The 23,506-nt window shown below is 43.2% G+C and overlaps 1 protein-coding gene across 5 annotated transcripts; it reads left to right on the forward strand.

Annotated features, from left to right (window-relative positions):
- Nucleotides 1–53: 53 nt before the first annotated feature.
- Nucleotides 54–23,453, forward strand: camk2b1 (calcium/calmodulin-dependent protein kinase (CaM kinase) II beta 1). 5 transcript variants are annotated; one of them, XM_085909258.1, is made up of 24 exons: nt 54–387; nt 1,246–1,340; nt 2,811–2,870; nt 2,956–3,010; nt 3,522–3,587; nt 6,416–6,488; nt 7,482–7,584; nt 7,721–7,804; nt 7,885–7,979; nt 8,619–8,741; nt 8,833–8,916; nt 9,026–9,068; nt 10,974–11,069; nt 13,944–13,981; nt 15,357–15,389; nt 16,730–16,795; nt 17,714–17,758; nt 18,043–18,091; nt 19,859–19,993; nt 20,287–20,460; nt 20,846–20,921; nt 20,993–21,087; nt 21,256–21,492; nt 21,808–23,453. In XM_085909258.1, the coding sequence occupies exons 1-23, from the start codon at nt 326–328 to the stop codon at nt 21,486–21,488; spliced, it is 1,983 nt and encodes a 660-aa protein (XP_085765384.1). In that variant the 5' UTR covers nt 54–325; the 3' UTR covers nt 21,489–21,492; nt 21,808–23,453. The 5 variants fall into 5 exon arrangements, with proteins under 5 accessions (XP_085765384.1, XP_085765379.1, XP_085765380.1 ...); XM_085909253.1 differs by lacking the exons at nt 10,974–11,069; nt 19,859–19,993; nt 20,287–20,460; XM_085909254.1 differs by lacking the exons at nt 10,974–11,069; nt 19,859–19,993; nt 20,287–20,460 and having other exon boundaries at nt 13,947–13,981.
- Nucleotides 23,454–23,506: the final 53 nt, after the last annotated feature.

Consider the following 23,506-nt stretch of genomic DNA (forward strand, 5'->3'; position numbering starts at 1 on the left):
GGAAGTAACTGTATCGCAATTACCTTGACTAAAGGGGGTTGGTCAAGCAAGCTGTCAGACCGAAAGAGAGAGAACGTGAGAGAGATAGAAAGAGCTCTTCCGTACTCCGCTCGGTGTTTCCCGATTAAACCTCGCCCTCACTCGGCCTCGCCTCTTCCTCCAGTGCTGGACGCCTTTTTTTTTTTTTTTTTTTTAGTATCTACTGGGCGGACCTCGTGTGTGTGTCTCTGTGTGTGTAAGTTTTTTTTCTACCCTCACCGGCCAACAGTAACATTTTACCGGAGGCGGGGAGGCAAACAAGAAGACAGAAGGAGAAGCGGGAAACATGGCTACGACAACCTGTACAAGATTCACGGACGAGTATCAACTCTATGAGGAGCTTGGCAAGTGAGTGACAAGCGCACACAGCATTCGGAGCGCGGGGACTGTCGTCCCTTCAGCCCACGCCGCCGCTGGGACGTGTGGACTGCGGGGGACGTCGGTCGCTGAGCTCCAGGGACATGCTGCTAGTGAATGCGTGGGCGTGCGTGTGGCGACGTGCGCGCGGCTGTTTTTGTGTGTGTGTGTGCGCGCGCGTGGATGCCTTTTAGTGAATGACATGTTTTGAAAATGTGAACAATATTGGACGAATGCATGAAATAATGCTAATAATTTGTAAGTTGTAACCACAAGTTATGAGTAAATGATCGGCATGTTTTTATTTGACAGATTTTATTTTTAAATATTTATTTGGCAAACAAGCAAGTTTTTTGAAAACATTTTCGACTTTTCGATTTTTCCTCATTGTTGATGTACTGCTCCTGCTAATAACGTTGTATTGACAATAGTTTGTTGGAAATATACAATCTATTTTTGTACAGTGTAACTTATACAAAGAAATACTCCTTGAAACTACACCCACCTTTTGGTTGAAAATATTTGACCCCTCAATACTACTTTTATTTATTTTTTAAAAAGACTCCACAATATTCTATTGATCTTAAAAAAATATTTGACATTTCTCAAAACCTTTATAGAAAAAATATATTCTACTTTTTTTCAACTTCAAATTCAACTTCACCTTCTCCAAATATGTGAATAACATTTCTCATGAAAACTATGATCCCATTTATAGAAAGATTATTCCGTTTATAAAAAGATCACACTTTTTTTCCCTCATAGGAATTGCTGAAAATAGAGATGACTTGTCTTTTGCAAATAGATATGCAGCGTAATGTGTTTGTTTATTTATTTTTTTTATTCCAGGGGCGCCTTTTCAGTGGTGCGTCGATGCGTGAAGCTATGCACGGGACAGGAGTATGCGGCCAAAATCATCAACACTAAAAAGTTATCGGCCAGAGGTAATAACATCCTGTCGAGTGTTGTAAGCTTTATCGTGTTGTACAAGGCATTTTTTTGTTGTTGTTTTGTCCCGTGATGTTGATGGACATCAGTCAATTCTATCAATGTGTAATGAAAGATACTAATCAACATTCGCTTCTACTCATGTGCAGCACCAAAGAAACAAACTGGAATGAGATCAAAAGTTCAGTAATAGTGGTCAAAAGTTCAGTAATAGTGGTCAAGCAAAGCGAGCGAGCAAAAGCACTGCTCACTTTCTAAGTTTTTACTTTGTCTTTTGTTTTTTTTGTGCGGGAGGAAAGGACTTGTCTCAAGGTGTCGCCATCTTGGAAATAAATGGCCCAGTGTTGCATTGTTGCCTCCTCGATGTCACAATTGGAATTATTAATCTGGAAATTCGGAAAGATTCTTGACTCATTTGCGTTTAACTTAAAATGACCTAATTAGTGTTTTTTTTTTTTTTATAGCTTTCATACATTTATTTTCTAATTAAATTAATATTTTCATTTAGATTTTTAATTGTTATTAGGTATATTAAATTGTTTTAGTGTTATTTTAAATTATGTGTACATTTCTGTACTGTCTAAATATTTTTTACTATTGATTGATTTATCAAAACAAAGTATCAAATATTTTTATTCTGTGGTTACAACGGTGTTGTTGTGATGCCCCATGCGAGTTATCCTGTCTAATGAGTCAATACGGGTTTTAATCAAGTGCCTTTTTCCAGCTGCCAATACAGAGCCTTTGCTAATGTTATCCAATACCAGTAACCCGGTAACCGACGAATGGCGTCAACGAAACCAGCTCCTCTGAATCTGCGTGCACACCAATTTAGGAATATTGACGAAAAGGATTTTGTTTGTTTCGGAGTCAAATGGTCCTGACCTGGCATCCCCGTTGGTTTTTGGACAGTTACTTAGCAAGGACGGGAGATATCATTAGCGCTATCGCCCCCTCCCACCCTGTGTCGGTGCATTGAGTGTCTTTTAATGAGATTAAATCCTTCCCAGATGATCCAGCCGTTATTAGCAGGAGGCTAACGGCTAATCCCCCACGATTGGCTTCTTGAGGCCCCATGTGATTTCTATTATTTACGATTGCCAATATTTTGTTTGTTTATTCATTTGTAAATTTGTTATTTTATCAATTAATATTTATTTCTAAAATGGTCTTTATTCATTTTTAATATTCACTTTGTATTATAATTATGGCATTCATATTTTCTTAAGTTAAAAAAAAATTGTTGTTATTAGATTTCATGTTCAGTTTTAAATGTAAATTTTATTTTCTATTACACAAATTAAAAATCAAGGGTGTAAGAGGGGGTGGGACTTGTACTTGATTGATACTCATGGCGGCAATTGGTAATCATGAAGTTTAAAACATGTCATGACTTTTGCTCGCCTTCATTTCCAAGGTGTTGGTTTTTTTTCTGGTTCATTGTGACTTTATTGTCCATCCATCAGATCACCAGAAGTTGGAAAGAGAGGCTCGCATCTGTCGCCTGCTCAAACATCCCAACATCGGTGAGGACACGCACGCTCGTGCAAACACATTTTGACATGATTATCGTTGCCGGTGCTAAACAAATTGTTTGTTTGTGCGTTGCAGTTCGTCTTCATGACAGCATATCAGAGGAGGGCTTCCACTATCTGCTCTTTGACTTGTGAGTTGCGTCTTTCCTTTCATGGGCGTGAAGGTTAAAGGTCAAGGTTACAATTTCTTCGTGTATACTTTTCTTTGCTTTCCTGCTTGTTTCTTTTTCTCATTTCATCTCCACTTGTTTCTTCTCATTTTTTCCTCAGCCTCCTCTGCTTTTTGTCTCATCTCCTCCACTCCTCTTTTTCCTCTCCTCCTTCCTCCCTCCCTCTCCTTTTCCTTCCATAACAATTACATAACTCTTTCCCGTGCATCCCCCCACCTCCCAATGCTTGTACCCACTCCCACGCCGTCCGCATCCGTCTCTGTGTGATGTGATCCCCGTCTAGTTTCCATGGTAACCGTGTGGGCCGGGGAAGGGGATGAAGAAGGAAATCAGACATACTGTTCATGTGTCTCTCAATATGCAATTTTGTGTATTAAAACGCGCGTGTGTGTGTGTGTGTGTGTGTGTGTGTGTGTGTGTGTGTGTGTGTGTGTGTGTGTGTGTGTGTGTGTTTATGTGTGTCGCCTTGCAGGGTGACCGGAGGTGAATTGTTTGAAGACATCGTGGCCCGAGAATACTACAGTGAGGCCGACGCCAGGTAGGAACGATACTCGATATGAGAGCCCCCCCCCAACACACACACACACACACACACACACACACACACACACACACACACACACACACACACCCTTTAGACAGCAAACTGGATTAAGTGCACCTGCGTGCGCTAATCCCATTTTGTCTCCGTTTCCTCAAGAAGGCAAAGTGACGCCGCTTTGGCGTGTATTTCCAAGTGATCCTTTCATTGGCTTGAACAGCTGACTTACCGTACCTATTGCAGTGCCCTCGCATGTGGCAAAGAAAAGCCACGGACAACCGTCAAAAATGTCCAATCGCTTCGTTTGAGAAACGCAAATAGGTGGCCGTTCCCTATAGTTGCAATTTTTAATGGGGGGGGGGGGGGATCACATTACTGTAAATTGAGGTTTGTCTCCTCTTCTACGCTGCTTTATATATATCTCCCTCCCACCATTAGGCACTGACTCACAGGCAGACTCGACCCACTTGACAGACAGTCGGCGGAGGTACGAGCGCAGGAATGTGACATTTTGCCAATGAAAGCGATGGAGGCAAAAAAAAAAAAAAGTCGGAACAGATCATTGCCGTTTAATGAATGACTTCCTCGGAGTTATGACAGCAAATATTGAAATCTGCATATTCCGTTCTGATAGGTTTGATGGTGGCAGCGAGTAAACGAGAGCAAGAGCGAACGCGCACAGTTGATTAGTGCCCGTTCGACTTATTAAAGCTCACTTAGTGTCATTGATCTGCTCCATTAGCTTGAATGAAGACAGACCACTCTTTCCCACTAAACGTCTTTGTTTTATGGAGGGTTGACCCGCACGGAACGGAGACGAGCAGCTTGGCATTGTGCCCGTGACTGGATATGCAGGTTTCGAGCTTCAACTTTGAAACCCAATTGAACTTTCACAAATGTAAACAGTTTGAAAACTCAAAACATTTCAAAAAGCGCTGTTTGGAAAACACGCACATGAAAACATAAACATTTGAGGAAACCCCAACAATCGCAAACATACAAAACGTTAGAAAGTGAAAAGACAATCAGATGGAAATTTCAGCTTGCTTGCTATTGATAAAGTACATTTGCGCTTTTATAAGCTTTTCAATCAAATGTCATCATTTCGTGTAGCAGCTGATGTTCTGACCCCCACCACCACCTCCCATCTTCTTAATGTCAGTCATCAAGGCCAGTTCCCTTCCCGCCGCCCACCTTCTCCCTTGGAGACCAGCGGGAAGTGGGACTTTAATTAGCGGTGATAATTAGTCTGTATCACACACACATTGCGCGCGAGCGCACACACACAGAGTCAGATCAGGAACTGTTCTGCAACACACCTTGTCAAAATCACAATGTTTGACATACTTAAGTCTGAGCTAGGAGTCTTTTATTTTTTATTTTTTTTAACCCCACTAGGAGGCAAATGGTTGATTATATTTGGTTTGACTATTTTCAAGTCATTTTGGCTGTATTATAAGAATGTAGGTCAGCTCTGCCCAACAGATGGCGCTATTCCCCCCCCCCCCCTCATTCAAAGCATGCGGTAACATTTGACATATAACTCTTTCTCTCAGTTTGAAATATTGCCATGATAGACAGGCTTACCAAATTTCACGTTGCTACGTAAAACCAAACTGACTGCTTCCAACCAATATGTCAAACTTCCCGTGTCTTTCCAACCGTGGGTTCTTGAGACTATTTTTGTGTCTACCCATGAGAGCCCTGCCAATCCAATTTGTCAATTGCCAATCCAATTGAAGCTGTCACCTATTTAAAAAAAAAAAATCCTCTAGGATGAATTTGCCTAAATGTTCATTTTCATCTGTATAATCAAACATGTTAGTACATTTTAAGTTATGGCAAAGTGCTCCAAATGAATACTACAAATGGTGCATATTGTTTATGATATGTCTTGGGAATAACCGAACGATTGAGATAGGACAATTTCTAGGATGGTCCTCATTAAGAAATGGATTTTGGTGCATTTTGACACAAACACACACACACACACACACACACACACACACACACACACACACACACACACACACACACACACACACACACACACACACACACACACAGCTCTCTCTCAGTACTCCCACTCACTAGACACACTGTGGGTGTGAATCCTGCAGGCTGCGTGTCTCTGAGCGCCTGCTATTAGTCACATATTCTGCACATTACACTCGCTCATTGCACCTTGCGCGCACACACACACATACACACATGCGTGCGCGTCTCTTTCCGTGTCGGAAAAATAGCCTGGCACCAGTTCTCCGCATCCTCTGTGAATCACTTTCATTCGATACATAAGCGTTCCATTTAGCTAGCGCCCTTTAAATAGCTTCCTCCGCTTTAATCGAGTGGATGCCTCTGTGAATTGCTGTGTGTTGCCCACTTGAGCAGCTAAACACCTCACCAGGAAAAGAAAGACTTTTTTTTTTTTGTACTACTTTGCTAAGTGAGACTAACTTTGCAATCTAATGATATAAATTGTTTTAAATAGAATTGTGATAGATGCACCAATTTTTAAATAGAATTCTAGAGGCTGTTGCTGTGTCATATTTCTTATGTCTACTCAGGTACAGCCTTTTGGGATTTTTAAAAACATATTTGTTAGGAGAATGCAGCTGATAAAAAACAAAACTATTTCATACCAAAATGGCACTTTCCGGTCTTTTTAGATATAGCTTTTTGAGATTTTTTTGTGGGTTTGCTTATGATATGGCTTTGTGGGGTGCATTTTTTAATTCTATTGGATGCTCCTGTTTCAAACAAAAATACACAATGTTAATAACAAAGCTCACACCAATATGTTTGCTGTTTTTTTTTGCATCCAGCCACTGCATCCAGCAGATCCTGGAGGCCGTGCTTCACTGCCATCAAATGGGGGTTGTTCACCGAGACCTGAAGGTGAGCAATGGCGAGGCAGCATTTTTGTCATTAATTCATCAATTATTTGAGAAACAATATATTATAATTTGGATATGGAGTACTTACCTGTATTAATTTAACATTATACCATGCAAATGCATTTGTTTAATTCGATGTCATTCTAATTTAATTTAATCTTTCATAAAATAAATATCAATAATTGTGTACATTATAACAAAATTCTTCACTCATTGTGTAATTTTAATGAATTAAAAGACAGTTGTAGTGTGAAAAACGTATGGCTTAATATCCATGTATAATAGTTATTTTTAAATGAGAAAGCAATCATTGACTCCATTTGTAATTTAAATGAATAACATGCCATTTTTACTTAGCCAAATATTTTATGGGGAAAAAAGGACTAATTACTTCAAATGTAATATATATTCATAATAAATAAAATATTTCACACTTTTATTTTAACTGGCTAATTTTACTTGAATTTTATTTGAATGAATTACCAAATATTACATTTTAGCATTAAAATATGAAAGTTGACTGCCACCCAAAATTGCAGCACATACAGAGGGAGTTTTTTTTTTGTATTCCTAGACTACCATCCAGTTATTACCCCGTCCCCTTTTGTAGTAACTAAACAAGACCCCAGTGACAATTTGTGGTAAATTAGTCAAACAGAACAAAAAGTGACTTTTGAGAGTCCCTCATTTGAGATGGTCCTATTCTTGTTGAGGGGAAAAAAAATAAAAAAAGGCAGCGATGTCAGGAGAGAGACACTGGGGAGGCCAAGTGGGGATAGAAGCCCATTATTAGAGTCTCTTCTGACAGAGAATAATGAGACGTGCTAGTATCTGGGCCAGCGAGATTGAGCCTATACAGCAACAGCACACTGCGTTGGACTGAAGGCGTAGGGACGGGCTGGGTAGGTGGTGGTGGAGTGGAGTGAAATGTGTCATGTCTTTAAATAGCATCCATCTTTGTGTTTGGTGTCTGCTGTGTGCAAACCCTCTCCAGCCAGAGAACCTGCTCCTGGCCAGCAAATGCAAGAACGCGGCGGTGAAGCTGGCTGACTTTGGCCTAGCCATCGAGGTGCAGGGGGATCAGCAGGCCTGGTTTGGTAGGTAGACAAAAGATAAGCGAGATGTGACATAAGATACACCAAATATTGCTGTGTGCATTGAATGGAGAAACCTCATGGACAAATATCATCATTGCAATTTTGTTGTGGGGGGGACACCATTTCCTGTCTGTAGGTTTTGCTGGTACACCAGGGTACCTGTCCCCTGAGGTCTTGAGGAAGGAAGCATATGGTAAACCTGTGGACATCTGGGCCTGTGGTGAGCTCCTCTTAACCTGAACACACTTTGCATAACATACAACATTGTTTCACTGACAATAAAGTGTGTGTGTGTGTCAGGGGTGATCCTGTACATCCTGCTGGTGGGTTACCCTCCTTTCTGGGACGAGGACCAGCACAAGCTGTACCAGCAGATCAAGGCCGGAGCCTACGATGTGAGATCTCAGCCGCTTCTTCCTCTTTACTCATCAAACGCTTCCTCTTCTTTTTTGCGTTCTTCACCATTCATTTTCTCATTTCCAGAGGTAGGAAAGAAATGGATAGGTAGTTGATAGAATGTAGGTGGTTAAGTATACCCCCCCTTCCAAAATATTCTTGAACCCCCTAGGTGCTAGCTGATGGATGAGTTGGAAGGTCATTTAAAAGATGTCTTGCTGGGACGCTCAATGAAATTTTATTCTTCACTCTAGCTTTCTTTTTTTCTTGTCCCAAGTTCCTCTGTGATTTCCTCTCCTGCCTTTGGTGTTCTTATATTTCTACTCACTTCCTCCGGTCTGGCTTCCTCTCCTTTCCCACTTCCCAGCTGTGCCGCTGTTTCTTTTTTTGGCCACCGTTGCGTAACTCAGCTCTCGCTCATTCATATTTTAGGGGGGTGGAAGCCTCCCCTCGGGACTTTTTTTAAACTGCGTGCCAGCATTACATAGCCTTCTAACCTGAGCCCAGACGCATCACATAACATGAGCTCACTTCCTCTGTTGCTAAATAAAAAACAAACCACCAAGTTGATGTAAATCATTCAGATTGTTTATTATTATTATTATCATCATCACATTCTATACCTTGTGGCCTTTTAGTTCCCTTCGCCAGAATGGGACACGGTAACCCCGGAGGCCAAAAACCTGATCAACCAGATGCTGACCATCAACCCGGCCAGGAGGATCACCGCCCAGGAAGCCCTCAAGCACCCGTGGGTCTGCGTAAGTGTCAAAACACGGGCCCCGTCGCCATCTTCATCCCCGCTGCAGTGTAGATCCACGCTCGGTGCTAATTGTCCTCTGGTTGTCATAGCAACGCTCCACGGTGGCTTCCATGATGCACAGACAGGAGACAGTGGAGTGCCTGAAGAAGTTCAATGCCAGGAGGAAACTCAAGGTTTTACTTTTTGATGTATTTTTATTGCACTATGTGTATGTCAGCTTTTAATCATCAAGTAGAAAAGTGACTCTCCTTGAACCTTCTTTTGTTTTTCTTTGCCACCCAGGGAGCCATCCTCACCACCATGCTGGTCTCTCGGAATTTCTCCGGTAAGTCTCCTCCTCACACGAGCGAGTCGCTACCTCTCAGCACTTTAGGAGCCGTGCATGAGCGCTACGTAATACCATGAGAGCAGATTACACTTTGGCTTTGAGAGGATCATGTCACCGTTTTGGAGGACAATCCCGCCGCTTGCCTCAATATTGTCGGTCGGGACGCGACCGTGGCAAAATGTCGGCATGCTCCTCGGCAAGCATCCATTGACGCACGTGTGCTATATGGTTTTTCACGTGAGCTGACGTGCTTTTGCCGAACCGTTTCCGGTGACTCTTTCCCACACAGATGGGGGAGGTGTGTCTATTTTAAACGTTTTATTGCTGTTAAATTGTGAATGAATATCACGTTGACTGGGAATTTTGCCTCCTTGTAACCGTCATTTTTTTGCAGCTTGCTTGAATGGCTATGACTTCTGTCTCATATTTGTGTGGAATTACAGTATCTCACAATATGTTCATGCAATGTAAATTAAATGGCACAACACTGAAGAAATGCCACTTTGCTACAGTTTTAAAGTACAGTGGAATTTTGCTTTTGGTGACCAAACCGTAAATTAACACCACAGCAAGATTCCCCGTAGGAAATAATGTAAAATCTCTCAATCCATTCCAGACACCCCAAAATATGAACAAAACAGACATTTTATAGAGAACTGCAATTTTACATAATAAAGCCGTTTTTAATACATATCAATAACTAACAAAGTGGATCAAAACTCGGGCCTATTTAGCCATTTTTTGTTGCTGCAGGTTCTCGGGTAGAAATGTTTGCATTTGCATTATTGCTGTCACATAATTTCATACCGCTCAATGCAAGTTCAATTTGGCAGCCCGTGGCAAATGCAACAAAAATTGTGAGATACCGTATCCATGATAAAAGACAACATGGAGTTTTGCCCCCCCCCCCCCCCAAGTGGGTGTTATAATGCCCAAGTAAAAAAAAAAAAAGACCCAGTAGTTGTCTGGGTTTGGGTTGTTTGTGTGCTTTTTCTAACTCTCTACCTGTCTCCTTCTTCGCTCTTGACCACATTTCTCTTTGCCTTCCTCAGGAAGTGTCTTGACGTCATAATAATCAGGTGACTCAAACTCAGAAAGCGAGAGACAATGCAAAAATGTATTTCAAATTGACGTCTTTTTTTTTTTTTTTTTTACGATGCGATTTTCAGTTCCAACGTGTCTTGATATTGTCGGACAGTTCACCCCAATGACGAATATGGCTCTGTTACCATGACGACAGGGGGAATGGTGGCACAGCTAGGGTGTTGTGATGGTGCGTGTGGGGGTTAAAAAAAAAAAAAAAAAGAACTCCTGGAGTCGTGTCTCCTTGCCTGTTGTGCATTCAGACACATCGGCAAACAACAATATCAACAAACAGTCACGTTTTGTTGTCCAACGTGTCCAAATGTTTTTATATTGCCATTGTACCGTTTACAACTTAAATAGATTTTTTTTTTCTCTAAGAATAAAAGGCATGTTTTTTTTTCCACACGAATGCCACTTCTATTTTCAAAAGAAGTTGCTTTTTTTTTTTTTGGTCCGTTTTTTACTTCATTTGAAAATACTTTTTAGGTTTATTTTCTTCCATCCTGTTTGTATTTTTTCCCATTTTAGTTTTTCAGCGTTCAACATGAATGAGGGAGTTAACCCATTCCAGTTCTCAGTGGCTCAACTCAACTCCCCCCCCCCGTGACGTTGAGCAGCCACTGGGAAGAAAGCCATCAGTTCTGTCTCGCTCTTTCTGACAATTTGGACCTGACGACTGTCGTTGTCTTGTGCGCCACTCAAACATTGCCGCACGCTTTCCGATTGGACGTTCAAATCTCCTTTGCGTTCCGCGGCGCTCATTTCCGCCCTTGCTCTCTTTCCCACCTGTGTGCGTGCGTGGTCGGGTGTGGACAGTGGGCAGCCGGCAGACCACCGCTCCGGCCTCTGCGCTTCCGGTCTCTGTCAGCGCCGGTACCACAGCGGGTACCGCCGCGGGGTTGGTGGAACAAGGTAGCGCACGGCGGCACGACCTGTGGGCATGCCGCCTCCTTGACCCCGCCCCCCCCTCCCTTTTTTTATTCTCTCCCCTCCCTCTCTTTCTCAGCATGGGAGCTCAGAGCATGATGGCTGACCATGTCGACCTCCACGTTTGCATCTTGAGCAGGCCTTCCATCTCGCGGTCAATTTTTATAACCCCAAAGCAAATAATGTCAAACAAATAATTATTTAGTTCTTTTTTCCCCTGTACAATTAAAACGGAAATGACATCACGGTTGCTCTGACCAATCACGGCTCACCTGTTTTCTGGATTTGGTCATGTAACGTTTGGGAGACAAGCCTCAATATGGCACCAAAGTGCGAACCCTGGAATTGGCCCGCTTCAAACCAAAATGGCCAACTTCCTGTTCCATTTCTGAGGTCTTGAGACTTTTTCACACGTCGTCTTATGATGATCGTGTTTCCCAATTTTGCTTTGATTGCTTAAACTGGTATTTGGGGGATTTTAAAGGACTCCTTCACCAAAATACACGTGTTAAAAGCAGTTTTCATGACCATAAATAATTCATGTTAATCCGATTTAATCGACTTAATTATGACTTAAAAAGAAAAAGCCACTCTGGTCTGAAAGTTTCAGATGACGGAAATGCGACATTTCACATGTGAACTGCTTTGGATGGAAGGCCGGGCTAGCATCATCACTTGAGTTCACGTGTGCTCAAACTCTTCATCACCATCATCATCATCATCATCATCATCACTTGCCTCACGGCATGGCTTGCACCCATGCAGAGCGCCCCCTCCTCCTGTCCTCTATTTTCTTTTACCTCCACCTTTTATATTCTATCGCCAGCATCGTTTCCTCCTCTTCCTCTCCCTCCATCATTATTCTTCCTTCTCTCTTTCTTGCTTTCCTCTGGCTAACAAAAAGGACGCTGGGTTTTAAGGATGGAACTTCCCGAGAGCTGTGGGGTGAATGCTGCATGGTGGGGGCACGACGAGGATGATGAGGGTTAGGGTTGGTGCATGTCGAAGATGCGAGGCTGGGCTGGTTCTTATTTAGATGACAAAGAATTCAAAATCCCCCAAGGACACGCAGCATACTGAGTGCGGCTTTCGTTACCGTGACGCCTTTCGGACATTTTAGTTATGCCGGTGGACTTGTAGTTGTGGAAGCGGAGGAAAGAGGGTGCGGGAAAAAACAACGCCTCCAAAAACGATCGAAGCATTTTTACCCGAGCACTTTGATCTCCACATTCTACAATTGTTTTTTATTTTTTTAAATCAAAGTGCGACTCCGTTTATTTTCATTTCTTTTTTGTTTGGCGCTTGGCGTCATGATGTCGAAATGACGATGTACTCGAGCTCGCCCGCCCGCCCCTCTTTTGGAGTCAAAAAGAGACCTCCTATGTAAGTAAATGCTGCCTATGACAGTCCAGCAGTGACTACTCTGTCCTTGATTCCGCGAAGCCCCGTTGGAAGCCGCCCCCCCCCCTACCTCGCTTCTTTGAGCTCCAATCAAAGATTTATATCGGGCTGCCTCCCCCTATCAGGCTCACCAGGAGCCGCCGTCTTGCATATTAACACTCACAAATAGAATCAGCATCTACCCAGATGTGTGGCCTAGAAAAAGTTCCCCTGTGTTTTTAATACACATGCGGACAACAATTCCATGCCCATCCTCGCCTCTAACGGTGCCTATGCTGAAGTGATCATTTTTTTAGGTTTTTGGTTTTAATCTCCTCTCCTCCTGTCTTTCTTCTTGCTTCATGTGTATTTTGTGCCAAGGTAAGGAGAAAACCCTGGCCTGCCCCAAGCCCCCATCCATGCTGCCTTTTTTTTTGTTTCTTTACAGCTTTTGTCTTGGAGCGTCTTTCGAATCCGAAAAGTAACTCTGACTATTCTTTTTTTTTTCCTCTCAGGTTAAGGCAGTTTTTTTTCCCCCCAACTACTGTGCCACGGGATTCAATTTTGCCTCAATTGGTCCAAAAATTCCGTTTTATTGACTACAAATGATGTCTCTTTGTTCATCTATCGATGAAATGCCGTGCCACTAGAAGATCTAATTAACTATTCATACAAAAGAATGTCAATAAACACGGCCACAAATCAAATCGGGTCAACCTTCTCACTGAGAAATCGCATTTGTGTCCAAAAATTTAAAAAAAAGGGAAGCGCTCCTAATACTTTAGTAGTTCCACATTCCAATTTCTGATTTTGTAATAATTCAAGAATATATTTTGTCTGAGAGCCTGAGTGGTGTATTTGTTAATTATAATCAAAATATAACATTTGTTTGTTTTCCTAATTTATCTGAATGGGATGGTAGAATTTGTCCGAGTATTCTCGACTCCCGCTTGGCCCCCTTTCTAACTTTTCGAAAGAAATTCCTTGCAGAATTAAAGCCTTTTCTTTTTTTTTTAATGATTGAATGAATTTTTTAAATGAAACATTTGAATAGCTTTTTGCTTGTAAATTATTATATGGAAGAGGCAGAGAGAGGAAGAAAAAAAAAAATCGGGCTTTTATGCAACCCGGCCGAACCGCTGACATGATTGGACTTGAAAATTCACTCAGACCTGTGAAAAATTGAAAAGAAAAAAAACGAAAGTAAAATGCTCACAGGAAATGAGCTCACAGAAAAGTGACAATCAGCGAGACACTTTCCGTATGAAATCTGATTAGGCTTTATCCGTCACCTGACCGATCCCGCCGGCTGGCGAAAAACAAGGTTGTCCGACCAAACGGTTATCTTGAAAAAAAAAAAAAAAACAGCCCTGCCAAGCAAATTTCACAAGATGATATTTGGGAATGTATCTATGATGACTAGGCCCGCAAAAAAAACTACTCTCACTCACCGTCTCTGCCTTGCGTTTGTCCTTGCAGCAGCCAAGACTTTGCTGAACAAGAAGGCCGACGTGAAGGTACGAGCTCTCCGCCTGCTTCTTCTTTCTCTCCTTTTGCTGCTTCCTATTCCTTCCCCCAGTGTCGTTTTGTCCTTTAATCGTCATCCGATGCTACTATTTAGTAATGAATACAACCCTAAGCCAAACATGCAAGTTGTTGACACTACTGTTGTACTACTTTCCTAATTAGAAAAGACCTAGATGGTATCTTAGGGTGTTGAACAGAATGTACCAAAAAACGCAAGTCCAGTTGATGAGGGGGGTTTGCTCACTCCAAAAATATGAATCAGTGAATTTGTAAATAGTGAATGTGTGGGGCTTTATTGAAACAAAAAAAAAAGATTTTCCTTAAAATGTCATCTTTCAAGGGTTTGGTGTCCAATTAAAAAAAAAAAAAAAAGCCGTGAGCTTTTCTGTTGTTTTAATATCCAGTCAACATAGGCAGATAAAAAACAGCAACAATTAATTTATTACTCGTCTAATTCATCAATCTGAATTTAATTGACTATCAAAATAGTTGCACATCTGACAAAAAAAAAATTATTCATGTAGGAATGTAAAATGTGTTTTCCAGCAAAACACTTAAGGAGGGGTTCTACCTAAAATACGTTAAAAAAAAAAAAAAAGGTGATTTCATGTATTGCGAATTGCTGGGATGACATCACATGCATTCATGGGATTGTGTGTGCGCTGAAGTCAGCACCTCCATTATCTTGGATCTCCATCACCATCTGTCAACGTGTTGGTCTTCATCTCACCCCATCTGCTCTTGAACCCCCAAATTCTACCACTAAGACCTTCACCCCCTCACCTGTGTGTGTGTGTGTGTGTGTGTGTGTGTGTGTGTGTGTGTGTGTGTGTGTGTGTGTGTGTGTGTGTGTGTGTGTGTGTGTGTGTGTGTGTGTGTGTGTGCTTGTGTGTGCTTGTGTGTGCTTGTGTGTGCTTGTGTGTGCTTGTGTGTCAAATGCGCCCGGGCTTCCAGGAATAGCTGTTGGTCTGGACCCTGGAAACTCAGACGCCAAAAATAGATGCATTGGTCGCCTGGCAACAGGCTCCTTTTCATGCTCCCATCTTTTTCTTTTCTTCCGTCATTCCCCCAAAGTTCCGCCGTGAATGTTTCCTCAAACTTCTCCAAATTGCTTTTCCCTTCATAACTTAACCATCTCAGGTTCCATTTCGTATGTTTTTGTTGTTGGAGCCGGGCGAAGCTTCATTCTGCCTCTTTCCTTTGAGTTAAGAAGTGTTCTTTTTGTTCTCGCTACCATTTTATGGGTTACTTTATATTTCCTTCCCTCCCCTGCTTTTTTTTTTTTTCTCTACCATCAATTCATCCATCCGTCGGTCAATAAATCCATCATCATCATCATCCATCCATCGTTTGGTCCGAGGGCAGAAACGCAAGTCCAGCTCGACTGTGCAGTATATGGTGAGCATGCTGTTTATGCTCAATTTTATTTCTTTATTTTACAATTTTTTTGCGTGGGGGGGGGGGGGGGATGCTTTGCTTTTGTCGTGGAAATCGTCTCCTTCACAAGTCATGGAAAAAGATCAACTGCGTATGCTGAAAAGCTGGAATATGTCACTCTGTCCTCCCTCACAGCAACGGACAAAGGAAAACAAAACCACACTACACATTATTTCAAAACACATGATTTGACAAAAATGGCCACCTAAAACCCAAATGGCTAACTTCCTGTTTATTCTCGGCCATGGCTCATACCGCGGACCCCTAAAATTCTTAAATTCAGGAACTTTTTCAGCATATGTAAATACACAAACATTATCACATGACTTTTGTGAAAGAGGAGGTGATTTAATGCCATCTGGTAACACGCCGCTTTGATTCATCCCATTTCTTTTCCATTCATCTATCGGTGCTTTGCCTTCTGCTCCCACCTTGGAAATCAAAACGTCGAGGGTCATGACATTTTTTCCACATTTGACACCTCCATAACCATTATGCGTGTCTGAGTGACATTCGTACACGCAAAGGAACCATCAGGGCCACGATGTACGTAAATCAAGATTAGCTCTCTCACACACTGCCGAAACGCTTTCAAATTTGCGCTAATGCTCTCGTAGGTAACAACGATCTCATTTAATAGACTGTAATGTGTGTTTTTGTATGGTGTGAGTGTATGTGTGAATTATGTCACCTCATAGACCTTCCACTCTTCCCTTGTTTCCTTTCTTGCACACACACACGCACACACTTTCTCTCATTTCTTTTAACAAAGATGCCATTGTGTGTTTTTAAAGCGTTCATATGCAGATGTCATTGTGATCAAGTGACCGGGCCTCCGCTTTGACGGTTTCAAAGCAGTGCTTGATAGATGAATATTATTATTAGGATGCTTCATTGTGTGCGTGTAAAGTGGGGCACAATTAAAAAAACAAAAACAAAAAAAAAACCACACACCACGGCAACAGCACTCAGATGCTAACCTTAACAGCACATCGCAGACGGCTCAAAAAATACTTTCCACTTTGACGCTGTTTTACTTATTTGTCAGGTGTTTTCCGCAATGACATTTTACTTTTCAGGTTAGGCTTATATTTTGAATTATGAGATGCGAAATTATGATTCTAGCGAGGTTAACGGCGCATGTGACAATCTCACACACGCACTTGCGCGTGGGCACGACATGCACATACACACGCACACACGCACACACGCACACACGCACACACACACACACACACACACACACTCTTTCCTTGCTAACTCTTGGTGTTGTATCTCCTCCCTCTGCTCTCCCTGCACAGCCTCAGACAAACAGCAAAAACAGCATAGTCACCAGCCCCAAGGGAAACATCCCTTCACCTGCTCTGGTATTTAAGCAACATCCCCTGCCGCACCTCCTCTCGGACCCCCCGACGTCGTTGTGTGTGTGTGTGTGTGTGTGTGTGTGTGTGTGTGTGTGTGTGTGTGTGTGTGTGTGTGTGTGTGTGTGTGTGTGTACGTGCGCGCCTCTCTCGCCCGCACACAGCGTGTAGTGTGTGTGTGTGTTGTGCTTTCGGCCTTTGTCTCGCCGTTTGTGTGTTATATTATTTGTTTGTGTGGCCCACACTCAGCAGGTGGAGTTGTTTACCACACGCAGTCACAAATGCGCAAACGCGCTCGTGGGCAGGTGCCGACAAGCACGGCTTATTCGAGATGTCGTCCTTTTTTTTTTTTTTTTTTTAAGGCTCCCCAACACGACAACTCAAATTGTCACACTTTCATCGTCTGAAACTTGAACTGCAAAAGCTGATTTTATTCAAATAGAAAATAAAATGAATACAAATTTGACGACCAATCATTTTCAACACATTTATGGAACACACTCTTGATGATGTCGGCAGCCATCGCCGATTCCTGCAGACGAAACATGGCGATCTACTCAGATGATGTTTTTTTCCCCCCCCGCCTCTTGTTGTACGAGTGTGTGCTTACCTGTACATGTATGTATCGTGTTGTGGCGGTGGTCCGGTATGACAAACTATCATTGCTGTGGGAGACCAAAATCTGAAATTTCATATTTGTTGTATTCATTTCGCAGTTTTTTCCTGATATTGCTTAATTCGAGTGTGTTTGTTGTTTGCGTGTGTGTGCGTACACAGATTTCCGCTAATCACTTTGACAGATTCTTCTTCTCCTCCCCTAACATTATTTTCTCTCTACTTCCTGGTTTCCTTTTTTTTTATTCTAGACTTTTCATTCTTCTCACATCTTTCATGTTCTTCTCCCCCCCCTCCCCACCCCCTCAGGAGCCCCAGACCACCGTCATCCATAACCCGGTGGACGGGACTAAGGTACACCCCGCATGAACCCATCCCGAGCACACCTCGTCTTCCTGTTTGTTTTTCTCTGTTCCTTTCTTTCCATCCTGTATTCATCTGTGAACGGGGCTTTGCTCATTTTTGTGTTTGATGAAATTTCTATGTTCGGGTGGCTGTGGCTTTTCCAATTGGTCCAGCTGTGCTCGCTTGCCGTCGTTTATGAACGCTCCAAGTTCTTATCCGTTCATACATCCATGTGCCGCGTGTGATTAGCTCCATCCTAATAATGCTGTGTGTCCTCTTATGTCTGCATCCAGGAATCATCAGACAGCAGCAACACCACCGTGGAAGATGAAGATGTGAAAGGTTAGACCACACACGAACACAGAGCCCTCACGTGATTCATTGCCCCCCCCCCCCCCACCCCCTCCCGAGGTTGTTCCTAATGGTTTGTCCCTGTGGCCGCGTAGCTAAACAAGTTAAGCAAAACACATTCCCAAACCGAATGGCAATGCAAATAGACGACAACAAGCACGTGAATTTGAATTTGCGTGAACCCTGGCGCAAGGTTGCCTTCTTGATTTATTGGCTTATCGGATGGACTGCTCGCTGAACAGGCTCGGCAGGTGTATGCGCCAAAAATGGAGTCCAACTGACCCCTTGTGGAGCTCGGAGGTACTGCGCTACACAATGCGAAGCTTGTTTTTGGAAACAATGACCAGAAGATTTGGTTAAAAATGCAAGAAATCATTTGACGGCTTGATTTTTATGCATATCTATTTATTGAGAGAGAGAGCGAGAGAGAGAGAGGTCCATTTCAAGTACCAAGACAACTGATTTGGGCTGCGCCGCACTTTTGGCCACCCTTCGATTGAACTCGACAGAGTTTAGTGTGTCGATTGGGCGTCACGGATGGCTCATTTCCAGAGCCCTCCCCATCTGACCAATTAGCCCAAATTCCTCTTTTCTCGGTGGAAACGAGCAGTTGCGGCGTACGCGCGTTTCCTTCCGCCGTATCCGAGCTGACTACAATGCGTCGAAACCAGGTCACAGATGTATCGTTTGGGTGCCAAGTGATCAGAACAGAATGTACGCGTCCGCCTCTTCCTCCTCCTTTATTCTACTTCATTTGAAAGGCTTTGTCGCTCTGTCGCCGATTCCTTAGCAACCTTGGCCAAAGCCATCATGCAGTGTCGCGTCTCCTCATCAGCACCACGACGAGTCTTGAGAAATTTCAACAACATTTTATTATATACAGTATAGACTACACAACAAACTGATGAATAACTAGTTTTGAAATCAGAAACTAGTAAAAACAGTCCCAATAAGATCAATGGCAATATCTTTTATTTTTTAAAAGTGGAGACAATGTGTCATTTTAGTATTGATCCATGAAGTCATTGCACAATTTGTTTTTCACGGGCCACATAAAATAATTAGGTGGGCCGTAGCTTGCCCCCGGGCCTTGGGTTTGACACCTATGGACAAGCTAACAGTACTCATCTCACCCCCAAAATTGATGATAACAACAAACAGCATTGCCTGTTTTCAAAACGTTCATAGTAGACCCTTGGAAAATGTTCTCCCCCTGTACGTTGAAGAACCCCCTACCCTCGCTACCGACTTGGTTTGCTCTGCAGAGCACCTTGGGGAGGGAGGGGGGCGGGAAGGGGTTAGGGGCCGGGGGTTAAGGCTCGGGTGGGTGTTCTTAATTTAGCCCTGGAGCTGGAAAACGGCGACACAGTGGCATCAAAGGCAGACCGCACGGAGATTTTGCCGCCCGTCTGGGATAGACTTGCACACGGTGCGCCAGGTATCGGACCTCACGCAAGTGGGCCCGAGGGGGGCGGATAGCGGCAAGAGTAGTAGCGGAGGTCTCGGTCGGATCTGGTCAAGGCAGTCGGGGGGCTGGACAGCTGCTTTGTAACCCAACACGTACGCCGCTCTGTTTAGTCAGAGGCCAGAAAATACAAGTAAGTCTCTTTTAGTTTTGCCTCTCAACATCTCTCTTTGGGGCTCGAGGCTGGTCCTCGTCTCTTGGTCGACGTAGATCCATCATCAGGAATCCAAGCATCTGAATTTGGCCCGCCTTTGAGCATCGTTTGCATTGATTTGCGTCCTTCCTCCACTCAGCCGCCGCCAAGTTCGCTGAGCTGCTGGGCTCCGTGCGCAGGGGCTCGGACGGAGAAGGCCCACCCGCATCGCCTCCCCCCCGACCCCGGCCAACCCCCTCTCCCGCACAACCCCCCGTTGTCGCCCCCATGCAGAGTAAGCACGCCCCTGCTCAAATGTGGCCTCCTAACTTTTCTCACTATTCATGTGACCTGTACAACTCAATCAAACGAGCGCTGTTAAAAGGACGTCCGAGTAAATCCAAATTGGGTTCAAATGGGTCCTCGTCAATGATCTTGACATTCTGACGACAACATCCGAGGCGTTACTGTTTTTTTTTCAGTTGACTTGTACAGGCTCTAGAATTTTTTTTTCTTTTTATATCTTAACAACTGGGAACAGGGGTGTTTCGACTTTTTCTCATCCCTTCCTCATGGCATTTTGCCCAGTGTCCCGGCTAACAGACCTGGTGAGCAGCGTTCGTAGGGCGCCCGCTCCCAAACCCGACGCGGCTCCGGTTCCAGTCGCGGCTGCCAGGTCGGCCCAAGCCACCTCCCCGCCTCCCCCTCGCCCCCCTTCCAGCCCCTCCCCTTCCTCCTCCACCTCCTCCTCTTCCTCCCAGTGTAAGTAGTTCTGGCGTGCAGGCATGTCACCGATTGCACTTGGCCTGCAAGGCATTGTGGGATGAGCTGCCTTGAATTCTTCTGCCGTGGTTGACACATCGCTTCGTTCTATGCGACAAGAGCGCTTTGAGATGTCGGCACGAAAAAAAATAACTGTGTGTGTTTTTGTCGTGGCGGTGAGCAAGTGGCCGGTTTATGGGTTGACTGGAACTTACAGTTTGAAAACTAACAGCATTATTGTCGCGCATAATCGGTCGATAGCTGGTTTTAAAATCGCCATAAAGTCTGCTCACGTCGGTTGAGTTTGCGAGACAAATTGTTGTCTTACTTAATGCAATCATCTCGACTCAAATGTTTCGAAACGATTGTTCCCTTGACTTTGCAGCCCGTAAACAGGAAATCATCAAGATCACCGAGCAGCTCATCGAGGCCATCAACAATGGAGATTTCGATGCTTACGCGTGAGTCGGCCTGCTCGAGTCCAGGTTTTGGACTTTATGTGATTGTTTTTTTTTTGTCTTTCCCTTACCAGTAAAATCTGCGACCCGGGCTTGACTTCCTTTGAACCGGAGGCACTGGGCAATCTGGTGGAAGGGATGGACTTCCACAGGTTCTACTTTGACAACCGTAAGACTCTTGTGTCAACATCATTTCTTTGACAGTCAATGCATTTGTTTCTTTTCTTATTTCAACAATCAGCCTCTTTGTTGGAAAATGAGTCAACTAGTCATTCTTTACTATTTAGTTATGGTAAGAAGTGATAGTGATAAATGTGCTGTCCGTCCATCCGTCCAGTGCTGTCAAAAAACGACAAGCCCATCCATACCACCATCCTGAACCCTCACGTGCACCTGATCGGCGAAGATGCCGCCTGCATCGCCTACATTCGCCTCACGCAGTTTGTGGACGGGCAGGGCCGACCGAAATCCAGCCAGTCTGAGGAGACCCGAGTGTGGCACCGCAGGGAGGCCAAGTGGCAGAACATACACTTCCACTGCTCAGGAGCACCAGCCGCGCCGCTGCAGTAGTCGGGTACTCGCCGCTTATCCAGCGCAGCGATAAAAGAACGCCGCACACCTCCGCCAAAATCGCCTTAATCGTCTCTGACCGCTGGAGCCCTGAATCAAAATGGCGCTGTCATATTCTCTCAAGCGGCAAGTCACTTCCAAGCCCAAAAAAAAAAAAATCAAACAAATATTTCATCAAACTGATGACATTTGGCCTTGGCGGAGGTAAAGTGCTTTAACATGTTGAGCTTAACCATGCTGATGTTTTTTCCCCCCAAGAATATGATTGTGTTTTGTATGCCAGCCATGTGGGTGAGAGAATTTTCATTTGTTTTGTCAGGAGTGAAGAAGACGATGACGACGATAATCAAGACACACACACACACACACGCGATTTGAGAAGCCTCACTTGTGTCACTGCACTGGAAACACTCTGTAAAGTTTGAAATCCTTATTGTAACAATGAATACAAATTCTTATGATTACACATTTGTATACAATGTGTCATTTGTACCATGAAAATGATTGACGCCAGTGGTTTGTAGTTTAATGACTTGTTTTGGTTTTCTTAAGGACGCATGCACCCTGTGGCTATTAAGTGGAACATTATACGACATCAGTATACAGGTGATGTGTATTTTTCTTTTTCTTGAGTCATTTGTTTATGATGCTGTATGTTAGCCATGATGCTCGCACCCCGACTCGTTGTGTCTTTGGGTGCGTTCTATTTGAATGTTTTATATTTTCTTTTTTAAAATAATGTGAGGGTTAGGGGGTCAGCTTAGGCCAGTGTCTTCCCATTCAGAATTATGAATATTTTTAACATAGTGGATGAGTCATGTGCCAAAAGAAAAACAAAACAGAATCACTCAATTTGATCCGAAATGTATCACTTGTGTTTTGGTTGTCTTTAAGTAAAGTAAGTATTCAGTTAGTTTAGAGAAAAGGGGGGCTGCATTTGTTTGCATTTTCTTTTTGGGTCCTCAGCGTTTAATGATTTTGGAGTATTTATGTTTTGACATTGTCATTTAAGGGCACATTGCATCATTTTTAAAGGGAGCACTTTATCCTTTTATTGCCACTTGGAGTATAGCCACTTTTTTCCCCCCCGTGTACTTTCATGTCTCAAGTTCTTCAATTTTTTTAAGGAAGAATTTTCATCATAGCTAAATATTTCATCATGTTCAAAAACAAAAAAGGCTGAGTGATGTAGCCCAAGTCAAATCAGTGCATGTTTGCCAGCACCTCACCAAATAGCAACCTACTCAAACACAAGACTTCCCGGGTTCATTTTTCTTCTAGTGTTACTATTCAAACCCACAAACTTGATTCATTCTGATTCAGCTAGGATAGAAAACCATTTTCAAACTTCCTGTTCATTTTGTTGCCGTAGTCCACCATAAAAATGTTGCCACATAAAAAGCAAAAAAAAACAAACAATAGAATCTATGAGCATGTGCAGTCCAAGCGTATGGTTCTTTCTCAGTGTGTTCACAACTATTTAAATCACTAAAAAGTTCTCCCGCTATGTAAAAATGATGATTTCCTACTCTGGTTTCCTATTCCATAATCACTTGACCCCATTTTTTGGCCTGACAAGTGTAGTCTCAGTCCCACATCCTTTTTGGCTAATCTGTACCTATTTTCTCTGTGCTTATGATGTATAAATATAAAGCTATTTTTGTCTCCAGATGATCTAAGTCAAATGAATATTCTATAAAGAGATGATTTTGTACAGAGCAGTCAAGCACAAAACCACAGGCAGTCGACTTCTCGTCCTTACCACTCGATGGTGGCGTATTTGCTTGCCTTCTATTTATTGCCCTGCATTTTCGACCTTGCGGCTTGTCTTGTTTCCCTGGTTTGAATTCTGTGCGATGCGATGGCGCTTTTGTTGTATTCTGCCGTGCTACTTTTTCCGCTCTTGTTTGGACAACTTGTGCTAAAAGGTGTTCTCAATAAAATGGCAACGTTGACATATAGAAAGTGGCAATCGCTCTCTTTTGTCAATGGATGGTTCCTTTACTCAATCTCAGAGC

Source organism: Syngnathus leptorhynchus, chromosome 4 (genome assembly GCF_054491065.1).
Source record: "Syngnathus leptorhynchus isolate UIUO chromosome 4, UIUO_Slep, whole genome shotgun sequence".
In the NCBI taxonomy this organism is placed as follows: Eukaryota; Metazoa; Chordata; class Actinopteri; order Syngnathiformes; family Syngnathidae; genus Syngnathus; species Syngnathus leptorhynchus.